We start from the raw sequence: 21,951 nt of genomic DNA, 5'->3' as shown, positions 1-21,951 counted from the left end.
GGAAGTAGGGAGAGAGAGAGAGACATCAATTAGTTGCCTCCCACTCAGCCCCAGTTGGGGTTGGGGATCAAACCTGCAACCCAGGTATATGCCCTTGAACGGGAATCGAACTCACAACCCTTCAGTACTTGGGCTGACATTCTAACTGCTGAGCCAAACCAGCCAGGACTAGTTTTATTGTAGAATCTATGTCAATAAATTTCTCAGAATAATAACATAATGAGGAAAAAAAATAAAGAAATGGAGAACATAAATTTCTAGAAGTAGATGTATGATATTAAAGCTGTTTTAAATCTTAAGGAAAATAGTTCAATGAAAAAGAATCATGAGTTAGATGTATATTTCATAGACTTTCAATATTAATGATTTTGATGCATTATCACAGGCCAACCAAGAGATTAGCCTCAGTTTCCAAATCTGAATCAAAATGTAGAAAAAACTAGATAGTTGTACACAGCAGTTGGTTAAGTAATGAACTATAAAATCATAAATTTGAATGACTAATTTCAATGTACCGTGATCAAAGAAAAGGTAATCTCTTGGTAATTCAATGTTTTAGTCTATACAAACCACAATAAACACACAAACATTCCCTATGAAACTGATCACATATAATAAATTGCAATTCATATTTTAGCTTATCTGGAAGTTATTAACCATAAGATATTTTGTGGGTAAAAGTATATCAACTGTGTTACTTTCATAAGCATCTGTTTAAAATTTTGCAGCCATCTAAGGGCCCCAAACTACTATAAATGAAGTATGTTAACCTGATAGGGAGCCCCAATTTAAAAGCCAAATTTACAATCTGAGAATTGACACAATCAGGCTGGTATTAAGCCCCCGAGGGACAAAAGATAGGCTTGAATAATAATTTACTAACAGTAAGAATTTATAACATCTTTCAAACTTGGAAGAAGGATAGGCAATTTTACAGTGGGTCACAGCCAAAATAGTGTCACAAAAAAAATCTGAAGCCTATACCTTTAATTTCTGATAAATGTATATGGTTCACTGACAAAAGCTGTGCTGGTTATTTGCATCCAGGTAATGCTGGAAAAGGTGGTATCTGCCACCTAATAATGCTTAAAAGCAGACATATAAGACACATTTCCACTCTAAGACACACCTCTCCCATCCCTATTTGATCGCATAGGACCATAAATAATGCCACTGACCCACATTATTTCTACACCAGAAGGTTTTCCTCTACCTTTTCCTAACTTCTTTCCTCCTTAAAAGCTATTTTTGCTAATATTTGTTTTGATACAATCCAACCATATAAAATGGCAATGGGTATGGAATACACGGTCCCCAGCTGTGATATGTTCTGCTCATACAGACCCTAAAAACACAAGCATTCTGCTTGGCTGGTGTGGCTCAGTGGTTGAGCACCAAGAGGTCCCTGGTTCTATTCCTGGTCAGGGCATGCAGGAGGTGGCCAATCGATGTTCTCTCTTATAGATGTTTCTGTCTCTCTTTCTCCCTCTCCCTTCCTCTATCTAACATCAATAAAGAAAAAAAAAATATTAAAACAAAAACACAGCCCTGGCCGGTTTTCTCAGTGGTTAGAGCATTGGCCCACGAACCAGAGAGTCCCGGGTTCTGTTCCCCCTAAGGGCACGTACCTTGGTTGCAGTTTGTCCCCGACCCTGGTTGGGGTCGTGTGGGTGGCAACCAGTTGATTTGTCTCTCTCACATCGATGTTTCTCTCTCTCTCTTCCTCCCTCTCTCCCTCCTGCTCTATCTGAAGATAAATGCAAAAATGTCTTCCGGTGCGGATAAAAAAACAAAACACAAGCACTCCTCTAACACACATCATCCTTCAGACAGTTACCCAAGCAAAATAATAAGCCTCTCTTCAGATAATTAGTAGGGGGAAAAAGAGACCAAAAGAACAAAAACAAAAACCTTTTCCAAGAGAGATAAGGCTTGTACAAATTTGTTTATTTCTTTACAACCTGGTATTCCTCCTTCTCTGACTGCCTTTCTCTTCACTGCATTTCTGCTCAGTTATTGCTACCTATTTACTCCTAAAAGTTATCAGCTAGGGTATCTGTGTTAGGCAGCCTCTAAACCCAAAGATCCTTGCATCCTGGGATTTAAACCCTTGTGTAATCCTGTCCAGATACATTTTGGGTTGGATTAACGACTCACTTCTCACATAGAATATGGCAGTAGTGATGGGATAAACTTCTGAGATTAGGTTATAAAAGACTGTAGAGAGTCTTGGGTCCTCTCTCTTAGATTGAAGCCAGCTGCTATATTGTGAGGCAGCCCTATGGAGAAACCCATGTGGTGGAAAACGTAGGTCTGCCAATAAAAAGGTGAGTGCACTTGGAAGTGGTCCTTCTACCCCTTAATGGAGTCTTCAGGTGACATCTTACCCCCAGACACAGCTTGTCAACAACTGCATGAAAGAATGTGAGTATGAGGTGCTCTGCTAAGCTGTGCATTAATTTCTGACCCTCAGAAACTTTGAGATAATAAATCTTCGTTATTTTAAGCAGCTAAATTTTGGGGCAATTTGTTACTCAGCAGTGGATAATAAAGTATCTCACTAGATAAGCTGTCAAGTTAACTGGATAAAAATGAGAAGCTTCCTAAATCAATCTGAAAAATTAGAATAAAATTTATTCTTCATTTTGCTCAATTTTGTAAACCATTTTCTTAAGTGAGGTGGACCTTTCTACCTCAGAAATAAGGTTGCCGAATGTCAAACATTAAAAGAAAGAAGAAAAACTAAACTGGAACACATAAATTAGCTCCATCTCGCAGTAGTAAAGGTCATGATATGTTGATTTAGACAGAAACACTTAGGGTCCTTAAAAATATAAATTCCACTTGTTAAAACAAGCAGAATAATTAAATTACTAAATACATACATACAGAACCTAAAAATAAGACAACCAAAAACTTAAATGACTGAGGATTGGGAATCATTTATGTTATTCATCCAACTAATAATATTTGAGCATCCACCATGTAAGACACTAAAGCCCAGTCACAGAGAAACAAACACGAGAGGACAAACTAAGAATCTGCCAAATTTACAATCAAAGTTTGACAACTGAAGCAATTGGCAATTTATGGTGACTGCATTCATATTACTGAAGAGTATGTAAAGCACCGAAAACTGTGTCTATGCACCAAAACAAACACACACACACACACACACACACACACACACACACCACTTTGCTGGAAAAGCAAAATTTGGATTAGAAGAGATTAATCATTGCTGTTTCTGGGCTTCATTCTATAATGAAGCCGGATCACTGCGTGGGGCCCGAAGCTGACCTTATACCCCAATGGCCTAGAAACACAAGGAACACACCTACTCCCGCCTCCTGACACCAACTCCTCATTTTAATAAGCCGTCACCACTGTCACTCAAGATGCTTTGCACTGTCATTGGTCCCAAAGTCTGGCTGGTTGGCAAGTTTCTGACAACTAGCAAGCACCGGTTATCTTTATTTCCGAGGAGAAGTAGGGGCGTACAGGGTAAAGAAACAAGAGCTCTGAAATATCTAGGCTGACGCCTGTACCTGAGGGACCTGCGATCTCCACCGCCGCCGCGACGAATCGGCCTCTTGGCGGGGGCTTTTAGCCAAAAAGAAAATGGCTCAGCCAGGAACTGGTGCCCAGGCCATGGAGAAGCCTGTTCAAACGTTCCTTGTTCACGCCGGTGGAGGTGACGGCGGCGAGAATTCCAGAAACAGCAATGGATTCTTCCAAAACGAGCGCACCTCAAGCTGCAGCAGCTAGGGTTGCCGACTGTCCGAGTTTTGACGTTTCCTATTGTTGCCGGAAGTGACGTTCGAGATCTGAGTCTTAAAGAAAAAGCATTTCTATCTCCATGGTTTACGATTCGGTATAGATTCCCGGTTTCTCACTTCGCATCCCGAGCCACTCTGAGCATCAAAACTAGACTAAGCTCTACTTTGCAGCTCGGGATCGAACTAACGGTGGGGAAGGCTCTCAGCAGTGTCAGTGTCCTCGGGATTCTGGATGAATGTAGTGTGGAATCTGCAGCGAGGAATCGTGGAGCGCTGGGGAGCCAGCAGCTTTGAAGGTCTTGCCGCGGTGCTTGGCGGGCTTCGCTCTGCTCCTGCAAATACAAACGGTCGGCGCGAGAAGCGCTCCTGGGCGCAGGCGTCGGGCGGCAGGGACTAGTTGCTGGAGGCTGGGCTCTGGTGGCTACGTCTGGTTGCATAGGCACCCCCCCGCCCCTCTTTCGGAGCCCGGTTCTTGGCTCTGCGGTTGCTCGGTGAGCCCGGGTGAGCTGGCAAGGCAGCACTTTAGACTGGGCTGGGGTCTCCTCTCTCCGGTGCCCTTACCGAGGCCCAGGGTGGGAGTGAATGATCAGGTCTGTCTTTTCATCCTTTTAAATCAGGTGGAAGGAGGGGAGCCCTAGATGTGGCTTACGTATATACCCAAGTGGTACATCCCCCTGTAACAACGAAGGAGGCAGAATCGTGGCAGGTTGTGATTTATGGTCGGAAGTTACAGACAATGATTCCTACTGGATCCTTTGAGCTGGGGGACGATCCAGCTCCTTGGTAGTATTGACTAGAAGGGAGAGATGAAAGTAGTGGATGTTTTCCTTGCTTGCATTTCCTTGGTGTTTCAATATTTTTCACTTTCCGAGAAGAGAATTGATTTTTCCCTCACTATGAAAAGTAATCAATCTTGAGGTTTTGATTCCGGAATTAGGGCTATACTAGACTGTTTTTGTTTGTTTGTTTGTTTTTGTTTTTAACTATCCAAACCTTTTAACAGCAGTCCTACTGAAATCTGTACTTGTCCCTTACTTCCTTTGTTTTTTCCCCCTAATTTTCTAAGTATTTTCTTTCCCAGACCGTTCTATCTATCTCTTAGAGCAGTATTTCCCAAATATATTTAGTTATATAAACTTAAGTTTTCCTCTTTCTACTCCTCCGTTTTTGATACATGGTTTTTAGATAATATCTAGCGTTATGAGCTGTGTCACAAACTTAGTCATCAACCATAATCATTATAGTCAGTGTAGTTACTTCATTCTGTGCAAAAATCACTCTGAGTTAATGGCATTCCATTCCACTGGGAAACATTGAATGGCCTCCAACAGCCGTGAAATCTAGCTACATTAAAAATTGGGTTCAATTGGGCAGATCTGACTTGCAGAGAGAGAGCACTTTAGAGGAAGCTAGGAAGCAATATTGAGACCATCTTAATGGCTGAATCTGTGCTATAGGCTGAGTAGTATCTTCCTCTTTTAATTTTCTTTGAAAAGGCTTATAAAGTGTAAATATTAATCATTTTTTCCAGTTATATTATTGTTCATCTCTGAAAGTACTATGTTAAAATGTGCCTAAGTTACAGATTGACTTCTTTTAACATCTTAATTTTTAATTTGTAATAGACTCAGTAAAGCCTTTCATGAAAATGTAGAGCAGTAACTGTAATTTTTTCTATAACATTCATATTTTTATCCCTTAATTTTGTTATGCCCTGTTTCATCACTTGTCTCCTTCACCTACAGATCCAAGCTGTACTTGTATCTTACTCTTCTTCAAAATATTTATTCTTCTGGTACTGAAGAGGATGTATTCCAGGAACATACTTTGTTGTCAGAAATTCCATTACCACAGGTAGAAATTATGAGACGTTGATATATGTTCCAGAACTTCAGAGAAAGGAAAGATGGAAAAATCCTATAGTGTTAAATAAAACGAAATTACATGTACTGGGAAGATGGAATATACATCTGGAAGGATTAAAGGAAGTCTGTGGGAAGAAATACAATTTATATTAAAATTATAGAATGTCTTAGGGGAAAAGGTGCCCCTACAAGAAATATGTTGCGATAGAAGGGCCTGGAACTTGAAACAATCTCAGATCTATTATATCTGCCAATGACAGTATCTAAGAATATATATTTTTTGCAGTTACAGCCACATTAGTTCCCACTTCATCTTTTCCTGGAAAATAAAGTCTGGTCATGGTTGTGGGAAGCCACCTCTGTTACTACTTCCATACGTCCATCTATCCCCCAATCATCCTAAATGATGTTAAATAAGGTTTGCCCTTTTGGCCAGTATTTTTTATAATGTGATCTGAGGATTACTTTCTATTTTTCCTAGTTATCTGCCATTTGACAATACCCGAAATTCCTTTTGCCTAAAGATGTAAATGTTTAGTTGAAGTAATTAATTGGCTTAAAAATAGTGATTAAAACACATGAATGACTGTATAAAAAAATATATTCAGCCCTGGCTGGTTTGGCTCAGCGGTAGAGCATTGGCCTGTGGACCAGTGAGTCTTGGGTTCAATTCTGGCCAAGGGCACCTACCTCGGTTTCGGTTGGTCCCCGCCCCTGTCGGGGTCGTGCAGGAGGCAAACAATTGATGTGTCCCTCTCACATTGATGTTTCTCTCTCTCCCTTCCACTCTGTATGAAGATAAAAAGAAAAATATCCTTGGGTGAGGATTAAAATAATATATAATGTTCAAAAACCTGTCCTTTACCATATTGATAAAGGAGAGGAGACTTGGATCAGGAAGATGCTGTGTTCCTAAAATGGGAAAAGGGTTCAGAATTGGGTGGTTAGGGACTTAAACTAAAAAGTTTACCAAATTTAGGATTTTGCACATTGTTAGCCTTATTGTTTTTAGTTATGTATGTAAGGCAGCGGTTCTCAACTGGGGGTTGAATGACCCTTTCACAGGGGACGCCTAAGACCATCGGAAAACACATATTTCCGATGGTCTTAGGAACCCAGACACCTTTCCTCTATCTGTCTCCAGGCAGGTCTTCCCACATGCAGATACGCCCACATACAACATGAGGAACTGTATTAAAGGGTCCCGGCATTAGGAGGGTTGAGAACCACTGATAAGGAGATGATTTGTATCCTGGGCAACTGCTGGAAGGTTGACTGGGGGAAAAGATCAAACTAACTCTACCTGATTTATGAATTGTTCTGTTTTGTTTTTAATGTCAATGACTGAACTTTAAAGGAGCTTCATTCCCAAAGGATTCATTAGGTATTGTTATATATTATTTTCCTTCTATGAATTGTTTATGGATAGTTATAAATAGATATTTTTAAATGTGTTATTGAGTTTTGCCTTACTGGTTGACTATAGACTTATAGTTTAGATAAACTGTATCTCTTTCATCTCTTTCTAGCAAAAGTTCTTAGCTATTTTTTTTCTTTATTGATTCTTAGAGAGAGAGGAAGGGAGAGTGAGAGAGAGATAGAAACACTGATGAGAGAGAACATCGAATGGCTGCTTCCTGCATGCTTCCCACTGGGGATTTGGCCCACAACCTGGGCAAGTGCCCTGACTAGGAATTGAACCAGCAACCTCTTGGTGTATGGGTCGACACTCAACCACTGAGCCACACCAGTCCGGCCCTTAACTATTTTTTTAAATCTACTTATTTATTTTATGAATACCTCCATAGAGAATAATCTTTCTTTGAGAATCTGCCACATGGAATAAAAAGAGGCATTTCAAAATATAATTTCATGACAATAATTTCTTTGGAATTAAAAACAAACCACATTTTATTTAAAATGCCAAATATTGTCTGGCCAGTGTGGCTCAGTGGTTGAGCATCGACCCATGCACCAGGAGGTCACCGGTTCGATTCCCGGTCAGCACATATGCCCAGGTTGTAGGCCGGATCCCCAGTGGGGGACATGCAGGAGGCAGCCATTCGATATTCTCTCTCATCAGTGTTTCTATCTCTCCCTCTCCCTTCCTCTCTCTATAAAATCAATAAAGGACAAAAAAATAATAAAAATAAAATATCAAATATTTTCCATGCCTTTTGGTGCACACACATGTATAAATACATATTATTCTATCATACATATTTTTTAATTTACCCTTTCACAGCATTCTGTGGGTTTCAGATTTTCTATAGGCTCATATTTTTTTATTTACTTTTTAATTTTCTAATAATCAGATTGAGTATCTTTTCACATGTTTACTCTTCTGTCAAGTTCCTATTCGGGTCTCTTTCCCGTTTTTCTATTGAGTTGTCTTTCTTTTTCTTATTGTTTTGTAAGAATTTACTTATATACTCTAGATATGAATCTTTTTGTTGGTTTTATATATATATGACAGCATCATCTCCCACTCAATGACTTATCTTTCTACTCTCCGAAAGGTGTCTTTTGATGAACAGAAGTTACTAATTTTAATGTGTTTCATTTTATAAGTCATACGAAATCTTTCTGTACCTGAAGCTCATAAAAATTATTCTACTCTGTGATCTCCAGAAAACCTGGTTGTCTTATATTTTACATTTAGATCTTCAACAAACCTGAAATTAATTTTGTGAAGGATGTGAGGTACCCTTTACATCAGGGGTTCAAGTTTTATTTATTCCATCTGGATATTCAATTGACAAAGTATCATTTATGGAAAAAGACCATCCTTTCTCCAGAGCTACTCAGCATCAAGTTTATCGTAAATCTAGTGTCAATATACGCATTGTCTGTTTCTAGTCTCTATTCTGTTCTATTGTTCTGTTTGTACATCTTTTCACTAAATCCAAATTTAACTTTATACTGAATCTTGATATACAGTTATTAAGTCTCCAATTTTGATCTTGATCGTTATTCTTTATTTTTTGCACTTCTACATAAATTTTAGACTCAACTTGTCAATTTCTACCTAAGAAAAACTGCAGAGACTCTTTTGGGCAGGGGGAAAGGGAATGCATTGAATCTATGGATCAGTTTATTGAGTCTTCCAATCCTTGTTCAAGGAAATACCTCTTTTATTTAAGGCAACTTTTATGGGTTTTTTTGTTTGTTTGTTTTGAGGTCTTTCTTACATATCTTTTCTAGATTTATTCACATTTTTATGATTTATTGAGGCTATAGTGGAATTACTTATACATATATAAATTTTAAACATTTTTAAATTATTTGGGGACTACAGTAAAATACAGTTGGCCTTCTATCCAGCAACGTTGCTAAATTCACTTCCTTTGACTTTTTTTCTTCATATACAGTTATGTTATCTGTGAATAATGACATTTTTATTTCTTCCTTTTTAGTTTTTATTCCTTTTATTTCTTATTATTGAACTTTTGTCTGGTGCACTACCTCTAGCATAATGTTGAATAGTAATGCCAAGACTAGATAAGCTTGCCTCATTCCCAGTCTCAGGAAGAACATTTTCAGTATTTCACTATTATGATCTATGATGTTTGCAAGAGATTTCTGTAGATAACTTTCATCAAATGCAGTCAGTTCCCTTCTACTTCTGGTGTCATAAGAATTATATAATTATATAAATACCTATTCTGCGTCTTGAAATAGTATAAGATTTTTTCCTCTATTTGTTAATGTATTGAATTATACTGATTGACTTTGTTTTATACTGTGGGTAATAATTTGATACTATTTTATTAATTTTGTTGTTCAAATTGTTTTAGCTTTGACCACTGGGAGCTATTTCATTTGGTTCCTGCGCCGTTTTGACATACTCCCATCAATGTCAGATTGGTTTGTTTGTTTTGTGTGTACTTTCTTACTTTTTGGAACTACATAATGCTTCAAGTTTATTTTGCATATTCTCTGCCTGAGTCCTACAATTGGCCGTTTCTCCAGGGAGCCTTGGTTCCTTTTATTGGAGAATAGCATTACACACAGGATCTGGATGCCATGTGTGCTCTTTGCTACTGGGGTGTCGTTGCTTTTAGTCACTTTCAGCTGGCAGAGAAAGGAAATATATGTGTATATAATAAGCTGTCTATATCCACAGTTCTATAAATATTTCAGTATGAAACTATCTGTATCTATATTAAGCTAAACATGAATTCATATTGATGTCTCTAACTAGTCCATTAGGCATGGCTTATTCTAGTCTCCGCCCCTTGCTTATCTGTAAATTTTCACTCCACCATTGAGAAACCTGGCTCCTATTTTTCAGCCATCCATTTACTTAACCATTCAATTCCAGTATATATGTATAAAAGTATCAGAGTTAACTCATATATACATGGGAAACAACTTTATAAACTAGAGGACAGCGAAACCCAAGGAAGCAGAGAGGCAGTTAGTTGCCCAGCTGAGCAAGTTATGTCAGAGAGAGGAGGGAAAGTAAAAATCCAGGATTTAGCAGCTGTTTATATGAACTTTCAAGTAATCCTTATTTCAACACCCCCTGGCCTTACCCCTTGCAGAACTGTAAGGGGCCCCTCATTTCTGAACTTATCTTGCTGCTGTTGGTTTTCTCCTAAATAGACAGATGGGATTGGCCTGTCTGTGCTCTGCTAGGTTGATTATCACTCATCCATCTGCTTTCCATCTTCCAAAATTCTGTTGATACCTCTTCTGTCATGTGGAATCCCTCTAGTTCTGTTTGCCCTGGTGAGTATATATGGTTTTTAATAACTTGTTTTTTAACCAAAGCACCTTATAGTCAACCGCATGGGGTCAGAGCCCTGGGAATAATGACTAAATCTGTGCTAAATTCTGTCTCCATTGTTTACTGATTTTTAAAATTAATTAATTTATTTTTGTTACAGATATTTCTTCTTTTTTTTCCCCCCCCAACACCCTCCTCCCTTACTGATTTTGTTTCATGTAGCCTTTATAAGCATCCAAAATAGTCATTAATGGAGACTATTTCAGGTTGATGTGTCTTCCCAGATGGTACTTTATTGTTCAGTATAAAGTATCTGGAAGAGTATCATGTGTGAAACACATTACAAGAGCATGAATGTGAGGCAAATTTTCTTTTTACGGAAAAAATATTGGGGGAAAAGCACACCTTATACTCAGGAATACTATGGTAGATACTAGGCAGTACTAGACCCAAAGGGATCAGTTAGGGGAGAAATAGCTAAGATAAGATAAATATGGTAAGTACCTATAGGAAATGTGAAAAACATAGAAGAGAGAAGCTTAAAAAGTACACAAACTTAACCAGTGTTTTATGGATATTTACTTTCAGGTGAAACATTAGAATATTTCAAAGGCTAGAGCGGAATGTAATATTAAATAATGGCAACAGGTGACTTAAAAAGAAGCTTACGGAACCTAGAACAAGTGCTTCGCTCACTAAACTATCCTCAAGAGGTGGATTGTGTAGGGTAAGCTAGAATATAAAACTTATTTGTAGTCTTTTTGGTAATGATTTGATATAATATTTGGCATGAGGGAGCATCTAATAAAGACACTGATTTTATCTGGGTACTTTTAAATTTTTCTTAAAATGATTAAAATATAGAAAGCAGGGAATTACAGGAGCTTATTTCTAAGTATGAATTTTTAAAAATCCAACTTGCCCTGGCTGGTTTGGCTCAGCGATTAGAGTGTGGGCCCACAGACCAATGAGTCGTGGTTTGATTCTGGCCAAGGGCATGTACCTTGGTTGTGGTTCGTCCTCCGCCCTGATTGAGGTCATGCAAGAGGCAACCAGTTGATGTGTCCCTCTCATGTCAGTGTTTCTCTCTCTCTTCCTTTCTGTCCCTCTCTCTCCCTCCCACTTTTTCTGAAGATAAATAGAAAAATATCCTCAGGTGAGGATTTAAATAAATAAAAAGTCCAACTCTGGAAATTTAAAACACCTTTTACAAGTAGCAGCAAAATATACGTCAGTATAATGTATGATCTCTGTATGACTTTTAAACTCATAGATATATAATGAATTAATTAGTTATATAACTTACTATCCTCTCACATTCAGTTGGATAGTGCTTCTTTATGATTTGGAAGATTCTACTTAATAGATTTCTTATGACAACTTATATCTTGCCTGAAGATTATTAAGCTAACTCATGATAACAGACCCCATTTTGAACATTTTGCTTTAATTTCCACTCTCCAAGTATGACTTACTTGCTTTTGTAGAATGTAGCAACGTACATTTCTTCTATATTCATGCCAGTCTAATATGGTATTCCTGTAATCCTCTATCCCCTGATACTTCTGTGTCTTCTTTCTTGGGATATTCATTGATTAAGTATTTCCCCCTCTAGAAAGTAAGTTGATGTCCAGTACTTAGTTTTGTTCACTGTAGTATCCTTATATCTAGAATGATGCTTGGCACATATTAGAAGCTAATTAGACATTTATTCAATGAGTGTCAAGGGATTAGGTATATGGTCAAGTAGTAGAGTGAGTCTTGGTTAAACCAATTACTAAGTAGAGTCCAGGGTAGTGGACTTTACATATAAAAAGGGATGTTCTGATTGTACACTAGGAAGAGTTAACATTGAGGCATGACTGCAAATGAAAGGATAGTGAAGAGAGCAAGGAGAAAGTTAAGCTCTAGTGACTGTTATTATATGCATTGTATATGAGAAGCAGGATATATTTCATATATGTTTCCATAGCATGTACCAATCAGGTTGGTACCTCAAAAGAGGGAAATCTCTACTGTCTAGTCTTGCCGATACTTAACTAGTTTGAGTAGTCAAGGTTTCTTCTTACCACCTTAACCATCAATATTTTAAGACATTTTGTATAGGATTAATTCTAAAAGATGCCGATTATTTTTCTTTCTTCTGAGTACATTGTTTAAACATTTGATTTTCTTATTGATCTGAGATTCAGAACAATAATTTTTAGATTTTTTCATAGCACAGTAACATCTGCAGGGTCGGCTGAGATAGGTAATGCTACTTGATGCTTCTTCAGATTGCTGCCCTCACGTAAACACACATTTTTACTCTCTCTACTTTTTCCCATTTAAAAATTTTTTCTTGTGATTTGCTGGTTTTTGTTTTGGTATGCCAGTTTATAATACCCGTTTTTCTTACTGTTTCTAATCAAAGTCCTTAGAAACTAGATAACCAGGATTTTGAGGTTGTTTTATATGAGATGTTAAATGCAGACCTGGCTGTCTTCTATTCATAATGTTCATAAAATGGGACAGATTTTGCTGTTCAAAGGTTTATCTTTTGTTTGTTTCCCCTTTTTTTAAACTGTTTTATAGATAGACAAGGTTGCCAGAGCAGTTTTCTCATTGAGTAAAATATTATTGTATCCATAAACATAAAAGAGAAACAATTTATATTTGTCCTGAAAAGCAAATTGTAATGCTATCATCATATACTTGTTCTCTGCCTTATTAAAAAAAAATTGGGATTGGAATAGGGAGATTTATGTACATCTTGAATTTTGTGGAAAACAAATGTTTTATGTAAGCGCATTATTACTTCAGTTGAACAAATATAACTAGCTAATTGAACCAGTCTCTCCTATGCTTTGTTGTGGGAGAGTCTATGAAGCTACTTCACATGGAGCAAATGAGATTCATATGTGTAGACAATTAGAAAACAGTACAAAACAGCATGAGGCATCAGATACTGAATAGACTGGGAATCATTCTGGGAGAGACAAATATGGATCAGAACGTTGAGGATGGGCTTCATGGAAAGTTTGAAATCTGACAAATGACTTATGAAGAATGAATAACAGGCAGAGAAAAGTGAGATACCTTTCTAGACTGGAGGAATTAGTGTAATCTAATAAGGTACTGATTTCACAGGGGCCTGATACAAGTGAAAGATACTGATCAGCCTAGTTACAGTATCCCAGCCCTGTTTCTCTCATCTATAACTTAGAATTCATAATATTTTACCTTTGCAGTCTGTGGTAAAAATCATATGAGGTAAGGTAACAAGTGTTTGCAAGAGCACTGTAAGATGGTACATTTGTTTTATTAAGAGAAAGTGTTCTTGATTTTCTGTTGGTATTAAAGAACTATCATAATTATTTGAGCAAATTAATAATAGAATTTCATAGTAATTTGGCTAGACTGACTTAACCTAGGGGATAGAATCTAAAGGGTCTTGTGCATGACTTATTATGACTATAATGTTATAAATTATTGACAGTAATTCTTATATTTTCCTGATTTCCCAACTTTGTGGAATTATGCTCATTAAAAATATTTTTCTTTTTTTGCCTTAACAGTTTGGTTAAGGGAGATACAGCAGCATCTTTGCCCATCATTAGCTATTCCCTTACCTCATATTCACCTTATGTAGCAGAACTTCTGGTGGAATCCAATGTAGAGCTCATAGCAAAGAATGACTTGCGCTTTATAGATACTGTCTATAAGGTATGTTTGAGTCCATGAAATAATAATCGTTTTATTGTCCTTGATGGTGTTTTAAGATTAATGTCTTTATAATAACTTCTTAAATATATGTAGCAGTATTTTCATATGCATTTACCTCATTTAAGTGCAGTGCCTATTGCAATCAAGATGTAATTAAAGTTTGCTTTATGTTTCTTACTGTTAAATATGACAACTGATAAGTATTTGTCATTGGGATCACTTGCCCTTTTTTACACCAAATTTTAATAAAATTTGGTATGCTGGAAGGAATGAGAGAGAAATGTGGTTTTATTGAGTAAAGTGTGGTTCATAGAATTATGAGTTAATTTAGTTGTTTGTAAGGAGGAACTACAGCTTTGACTGAGATTTTGTATTCCTTGTGGTCTGGGACCATGTCTTATATCTACCCTAGTATTTGTATGTATATTATGTACACTGCATTTAATCTCATATTTGGTTTTTAAAAAACCCTACTTATTATTATTAATTTTTGCTCAAGTAATCTAGTTTTATTAAACTTTTTTAAAAATGGTAAAACCCACTTATCAAATCACATATATTTTCTTTCCTTTTTAAGTAGTAAGTTGCATTTAATGCAATGAGAGCTTTTACGTTTAGAAACTCTGTTGTTATTCTTCTCTTTCTTTGTCTTTCACACAAAAAAACTTCTGTGGAAGCCTAACAGGCACTTCTAGAAATCCTGGGGTTCAATAGTAGGTTTTGAAAATTACTGATCTAGTAGTCTGTTACTCTCATTTTACAAATGAGAAGTTGAAACTCAGAGGCCTACTGACTTGTCTAAAAAATTATGTAGTGGGAGAATTATAAACAAATAAAACTATGGTTTTCTGACATAAATGGTATGGTATTTTTTTATTCTAAAGTGAGCAAAGGAATATTTCTAGTACCTATTAGGATATTATAACTTTTGATCATTGGTTATATTTTCCCATCTCTCTGGACAGCCATCTATTTTTTGTATAGCCCTAGCTACCTGCTTCTAGCTAGATACCTCTCCTACCTGGTCAGGGCTCACACCACCCCTATAAATCTCTCTAGTACTTTTTAAGTAAAAGGCCTCCCTGACCAGGTGACCATTTATTATTTTGGATTTTTGAAAGAGATTGTTCCCAATTTTTTGTTGATCTATTCCCTCTTTATAGCTTCTTCGTGATCAATTTAATTATAAACCAATCTTGACGAAAAAACAGTTTCTCCAATGTGGATTTGCAGAATGGAAAATCCAAATTATCTGCGATATTTTGAATTGTGTGATGAAAAAGCACAAGGAGTTGAGTAGTCTGGAGAAGGTAATTTTTCTTAATAGATTTTAGCTTATGCTAGTGGCCAGTATTTTAATGCATAAAATCAATACCCTAGACAGCAAACTAATAATAGTGTAATTATTGCATTATTCACAGATTTGTGTGACCTTATAATACCTGGTGTTTGCTTTAAATACTGGTCACTTATATTCACACATTTGTAACTTGGAGCTACCAGTACTAAACTAACAGTTCAAACAGTACATTCTCATCACTTTTTAGTTTTTCAAAAGACATGTAGTTTCATAGACTCACTATTTGACAGTCATATTATTTCGTATATAAAAATTTAAATGATAACATTTAAATATCATAATGATTCCACACAAAATTTTTTACGTCTTCACACTTTGTTTTTAGACTCCATCACAACAAAGGAAGAAAATTAATTTTGTTAAGACAGAACCTTCTTCAAGCAATGAGAAGACATCTACAGAACCTGCTGGCACTGACAACAGGTTTATGACTTCAGGAAAGGTCGGAAAATATAGAGAGTATATCGTACTGTTAAGAGTTACCCTCCTGCCCAGCCGGTGTGGCTCAGTGGTTGAGCACTGACCCATGCACCAAGAGGTCGCCGGTTTGATTCCCAGTCAGGGCACATGCCCAGGTTGTGGGCAAAATCCTCAGTGGGGGGGGCGTGCAGGAGGCAGCCAATCGATGTTCTCTCTCATCGATGTTTCTATCTCTCTCTCCCTTCCTCTTCTCTAAAATCAATAAAGAAAAAAACAAAAGTTACCCACCTAATTAATCCAATGTACAAGGTTCACTTTTGTAGCTAGCAGCTGGTTAAAACATAGTTAGATATTATACTATAAGGATTTGTTAACAATGCATACCACATGTTATCTGGGGAATATTCCAAAAGTTGTAAGAGGAGGGTAGAGATGTAGAATGGAACAAACTTTCTCTTTATATTTCTAATTCCTATTTCTGCCTTATTTCCCAGATAAAATAGCAATGATTTGGGGATGTTATATTATGTGCTTGTGAAAAGTTACTCCTAATTAATTATGTATCTAGTCTTTCCACAACATGGGAACATATAAAGAACATACCATTAATTATAGGGTATCATGATTCACGTACCTGTGTTCATATTTCTCTGTCAGGAATGTGAAGTATCCAATGATTGACAGTTCCCAAACCTATAATTGGGTTTTGGGTTAATATTTTGAGCATCTTCTCTTTGTGGATAGCTTCCCTGCCCTTACCTGCTTTGAGCACCTGTAGCTGAATGAGTCCAGTGTAAATGCATAATTTGACCTAATCTTTACTCTCAGGACTTTCCCCTTGTCATTATTAAGTTTCACTGGTTAGCTGAAGGTCTGAAATTTTGTGGTTTGTTTAATAAAAATAAATTGTAACAAGTCCTATTCACAGAGGCAGTTCTTGATTATTTAAATGTGAATTATGTGGTAACTTTTTTGATGATAAAATTGTTCTTAAAATAACTTTTTATTATGGGACGTTTCAAATATTTACAAAAGTACTTATTTCCACTTTCAGCAATTTATCAAAACTCTTGGCGTGTTTTGTTTCGTCTTTATTTATTATAACCACTTTTCCCATCATCTTTCCCCAAAACCTGAAACAATTTGCAGCAAATCCCCGACATCATTGAAGAAATATTCAATATTTTTCTAATATATAAGAATGCTTTAAAAGATCATAACCACAATCATCACTCATAACATATTAATATTAATAGCTTAATTAATGCCTGGTATATACATTATATGTGATCATTTAAGCTTTTATAAATCTTAAAGTGAAGAAAAGATGTTCTTTTGCAAAGTGACTATGTGTATGTGTAAAATAATTTTGTGAGGGCAACACTGGAGCAGCTCTGCCTGTTTTTTCTCTGCAGAAGAAAGCGGTGGTGATCCGTCACATCTACAATGAAGATGGTATTAAGATTCCTGATGATACGTTAGGTTCAGTAACAGACATGAATGAGGCATTTGCTGTGTGTGACTTAAAGGATACTAACACAAAAATTCCTGAAGAAAAGGCTCCTGAAATCAAGTCTAAGCCACAAGTAAGAATTTGGGATTTCTTTAACAGATGCCAATATTTCTTACTTCGATGTACATGTTTACTTCAGCGTCTAAACTTTGGAATATCTCTGGCCTTTTGAATTATTAATCACGACACTTTATTTTTGTTACTGTTACTCAAGAATCAGTAAGTCTTACTGAATATAACTTGACAGATATTATTTACTAGTTATGTTTAGGGAATATGTGTAATGCAGAGATGATGAAGATACAGTACTTGTCTTCAAGGTATTTAGTTTAATGAGATAAAAAGATATATTGCTTTGTACACTAAAGGTTCTCTATTCCCTATTCCCTATCTTCTGTACCGCAGGCCGATGCTCCAACCGCTGAGCCAAACCGGCCAGGGCCCTATTCCCTATCTTGATGAATGGAAAAAACTGGTACACTACTGCCTTTTCATTTTCCTTTTGGGCCCTACATGTCCTTTTCTCTCTTAGAGAACCTTTTTTATCGCTGTATTGCCACAGACCCTATTGTGGTGTCTAATCTTTACTGCTTCTGCTAAAACTCCTTTTGCTATCTATCTTCTGTGTCTTGTGACGTCTGTACATCTCAATATAAAGTTGGCATTTATAAAACTACCAGATGGCCATTAGGCTTGGTTCCTATTTATAGCAAACAACCGTTTCGATGCACTGTCATCTCTTGGTCATTTCCTCTTAGCTTCGTGCTAGGTGTTGTTACAAGAAGCTTGTTAGTGACAGTTTTATTGTACTACCCAGTGTTCTAAAGAGCCTTATGAAAACGACTATTTAATTTTCACAGGAACCATATGAAGTAGGAACTGTTTTGTTTTGTTTTTCTTAGTAGGGAAATTGAAGCATCAAGGTCACACGTGTTAGATGAGCTAGTGTAAGTGTCCAAGCAATCTGCCTCCAGAGTAGCAGTCTTAACTCTCATGCTGCCTTGTCTATTGTAACTCTTGAAATAACACCATGCAAGTGGGAATACATTGACTTTTAAAAGAATTTCCGTTTGCGTAATATTTTTAATCTTTCTAATCATTTTAGGATATAAAAGTTAATCCTGAGATTACTGCAGTACAGACTATGCTTGCCGAATGCCAAGAAAAGCTTAAGAAACTGACTCAGATAGAGTACAGATTAGACTGTTTGGAAGAAAAAATGAAAGGAAAAGTGATGGTAGATGAAAAAACCTGGACCAATCTTCTAAGTCGTGTCACCCTTCTTGAAACAGAATTGCTTTTGTCCAAAAAGGTATTTTCTTTCCTTAACATTTATGGGATATCTCAGATACAACGAAGCTTTTATTTATTATTGTGTGTGTATTCCTCTGGAAATGCTAAATAAGAGAATATTGAGGTAATGGGAAAATGCTTAGTGGGAATGAAGTCCTATTTAGACACAACCTGTTTTATTGCTGTTGTCTTGGCTATTGTTTTTTTCTTCATCAACTAAGATAATCTGGCAAACCTATAAATTGAGCTTTTAGAGCTATTAGTACTTAAAGTATTTAAAATGAGGGAAAATAATGTTTGCTTTTTAAGAAAAGCTTGAAATTATTTTATATTCTGTAAAAATGTTTAGCAGTAATATAAAATAAGAACATTTTTCTCTTCATTTCATGCTAAATACTAAACTATATTATTTCAGAATGATGAATATATAGACTATAATGAAATGAATGAAGACTGTGCTTGTAGTAGTAACATGGATATTCTGAAACCTGGTAAGTTCTTATGGTATTAATATTGGTGGTATAGTTGGGAGTTTAGAAAAATACTTTTTGTAGGTATTTGGTAATTTTAATATTCCCAAGCCTTACATTTTAGAAACTACGAAGCTCCTAGGAACAAAGAAAATATTAAACTTACAGACTACTGAAGCCAAGGATTGCTAAAGAAGCCAGCTTACATGTCTTACATGACATAGTGGTTGATTAAACTCTAGTGTACAAAACTGCAGACTTTTAGTGATGTTTTACCCTTTTTAGTGCTATAGAATAGTAAAAATGGATCTTCAAGTTTCTAGTTTAAACTTAAAGTAGTAGCTTTAAATACTATATGTAAGAGAAGAAAACATATTTGGCAGTAACCTGTAAACAGCCTACAGCCTGCTAAAGGAGTGGGATGTAGCTAGTCTTCAAAGTTGTGCCGTGTGATCTTGACCCCTGAGCTCAAATAACTGGATCAGGAGTGGTAATTCCCTAATCCAGGGAATAACAATATAAAAGGGGTTGAGCCAAATAATTTTGTGTTCCTTGGAAATTTGGAATTAGGAAACCAAGGATAATACATCAAGTGATGTTTAGCCTGGGTTGGGCATTTTGTCCAAGTTCATGGTGATCAGAGGAATGGAGCAAATAGGCAAGAGAAGTAGACAAAAGGCACTGGCTCTATGAGAGAGGAAAGTAAAAGTCTTTTTAGTTGTTTCAGTCCTCATGTGGTAATACTTCGTTCCCTAATTGAGGTTGCCTGTGTGGGCTTACAATAAAACTGTTTAAAGGGATATCTACATTTTTTTTCCTGGCTTCGGTTGTAGCCAAATGGTCCTCAAGCCTATTGATTGATTTGATAGGAGCTTGTCTTTTCTGTAATTGATTCAGTTGTAGGGAGGTTTTGCCATGATTTAATAGCTTTAATTTAAAAATAAACTTACCTATTTATTCAATTGATTGCTATCATGATGAAGATAATATTGCCTTTTGTAATTATTATTGGCCAATTTTTTACATCTAGGTCTTTATATGTACGTCATTATCTTAGAAGAATATTAAAAACTCCTCTGTATACCAGTAATCATTTTATATTAAATATGTTAAACATTTATATTAAAATATATTTTTTTCTTTTATACATTCATAACATTATTAGATATTTGACTCCACTGTGAAAGGAAACAATAACCTAAAAATATGTTTCTTCACAGACAGAAAAAGCCAAGAGAGGGAAGCAAATATTCCTCTGTCTTCCAGTTATAGTACAGTATCAATAGATTCAACTCCCAGAACCTCAACTGTTAATTACTTTGGTTTGAAAGATATTTCAGAGGTAAGAAAAACTGGCAACTGCTTAGATGATTTCCTTGTGAAGGACAGGAAAACAAGCAAGCATGAGATTTAGTTGTAGATGTCATTGGCAAGAAAAATAGTGAAACCGTGTATATCTTAATATCTCATAAAAAATTCTTTGTGATAAGTAAACAATGCTTAATGCAGGGTTTTAGACTGTTTTATATGCTCATGGTCCATCTTTGATGATGTTTTACTTTGAGAAATTGCCTAAATTTGTTGCTTTTTAAATTAAAGGAAACAACAATCCAGAAAATGGAAAGGATGAAAAAAATGTAAGTAACGGAAAGGGCAACAGAAATTCATTTCTCTGTAGGGAATTGTATTGGATTGCAGTGTATGTAGAATGTGCATATGTGTTTCAAACCTTAAAGGTCTCTCGATCAGGTGTGGAATTTCCTTTAGGACTCTAGTGGATAATAAATCCACCTACAGTTATGTGTTTGTGAGATGAGTCACTGTTTTGGTTTCCAACGAGTGATGTAAAACATGGTTAATAGAATTAATTTCAGATTAAAGAGTGCAGAGATATTTTTGGTTGATAGTTAATCAAGGGGATTATCTAATTTTGATAATTGATTTATCAAAATAGTAAATATATGTAGATGGATAGTTTTGGAGACACTTCAAGCATTGTTAAAGTATTGGTAGGGTTTTTTAGAAAGTTATTGGTAAGGTAATACTAAAAATGATACTTGTATCTAAAGAGCAGTTGAAAGGAAATGTGAAATTATATTTATTAGGTAGCCTGCTACTTTAAAAACTATAATATTTTTTTGAAATTTGAGAAGTATTGAAATAGCTTAATGCTCCCAGAAATAAAGACTACTAATTAACTCTAATCGTTATACCTCCCTTCTGGCTATAGTATACTTAATTATTAACAGTAACTATACCTATAAATAAGAGAAGTATTGAAATTTATTTTAGGCTCAAAAGCATAATTTTAGCAACTTAAAACCTATGCCTCATTATGATATTTATTTAATGTATTATTTATTGTTTTTCAGGTTTGAAGAAACTGCAGAGTTGCTGAAAGGTTCAAATCACTAATTATAGAATTTTTCTACATGAACTTTTCCAGGATTTTGGCTACTGTACATGTTGTATATTTTAAGAATTCTCTGTATATGTTAATATACTGCAATATTTTTGTTAAGAATTTTAATTCCATTTGGTATATGAGCTTTTTCATTCAATATTGAATAAATTCTTGATTATTTTTGTGCTATGGTTATCTGCTTTTACTCTGTTTTACTTTTCCTTAGGAAAACTTATGTGCCAGTGCATGTCTTTTACGGAGTGAAGTCATTACAGTGCTGTATTCTTGTGTTGACATTTGTTGGCGGTGTGCTAAGTAATATGTTTTTTAAAGTACAGGCTTCAGGACCATAGTTTACATCCTGTTGGAAACACTCCAACTGGGACTTGCATATTGTACCCAGGAGGCTG

The 21,951-nt window shown here is 35.9% G+C and overlaps 2 protein-coding genes across 7 annotated transcripts in view; one reads left to right on the top strand and one right to left on the bottom strand.

Moving 5' to 3' along the window:
- FBXO8 (F-box protein 8) overlaps nucleotides 1-4,394 on the bottom strand; it is a 46,435-nt gene extending 42,041 nt beyond the window's left edge. The window contains exon 1 of the mRNA XM_036241213.1: nucleotides 3,549-4,394. The gene's annotated coding sequence lies outside the window, so the exon portion shown is untranslated. The remainder of the gene's footprint in view (nucleotides 1-3,548) is intronic.
- Nucleotides 4,395-5,510: 1,116 nt separating this feature from the next.
- CEP44 (centrosomal protein 44) lies at nucleotides 5,511-21,591 on the top strand. 6 transcript variants are annotated; one of them, XM_036240633.1, is made up of 14 exons: nucleotides 5,511-5,633; nucleotides 7,002-7,028; nucleotides 9,442-9,502; nucleotides 10,253-10,378; nucleotides 10,965-11,103; nucleotides 13,934-14,081; nucleotides 15,245-15,391; nucleotides 15,767-15,883; nucleotides 17,277-17,447; nucleotides 18,480-18,686; nucleotides 19,083-19,158; nucleotides 20,358-20,479; nucleotides 20,737-20,774; nucleotides 21,510-21,591. In XM_036240633.1, the coding sequence occupies exons 5-14, from the start codon at nucleotides 11,015-11,017 to the stop codon at nucleotides 21,550-21,552; spliced, it is 1,158 nt and encodes a 385-aa protein (XP_036096526.1). In that variant the 5' UTR covers nucleotides 5,511-5,633; nucleotides 7,002-7,028; nucleotides 9,442-9,502; nucleotides 10,253-10,378; nucleotides 10,965-11,014; the 3' UTR covers nucleotides 21,553-21,591. The 6 variants fall into 6 exon arrangements, with proteins under 6 accessions (XP_036096526.1, XP_036096527.1, XP_036096525.1 ...); XM_036240634.1 differs by lacking the exon at nucleotides 9,442-9,502; XM_036240632.1 differs by lacking the exons at nucleotides 9,442-9,502; nucleotides 10,253-10,378.
- Nucleotides 21,592-21,951: the final 360 nt, after the last annotated feature.

The sequence above is a fragment of the Molossus molossus genome, unplaced genomic scaffold (genome assembly GCF_014108415.1).
Source record: "Molossus molossus isolate mMolMol1 unplaced genomic scaffold, mMolMol1.p scaffold_m16_p_4, whole genome shotgun sequence".
Classification (NCBI taxonomy): domain Eukaryota; kingdom Metazoa; phylum Chordata; class Mammalia; order Chiroptera; family Molossidae; genus Molossus; species Molossus molossus.
The sequence above is the reverse complement of the archived record's forward strand: the minus strand, read 5'-3'. Positions and strand labels throughout refer to the sequence as shown.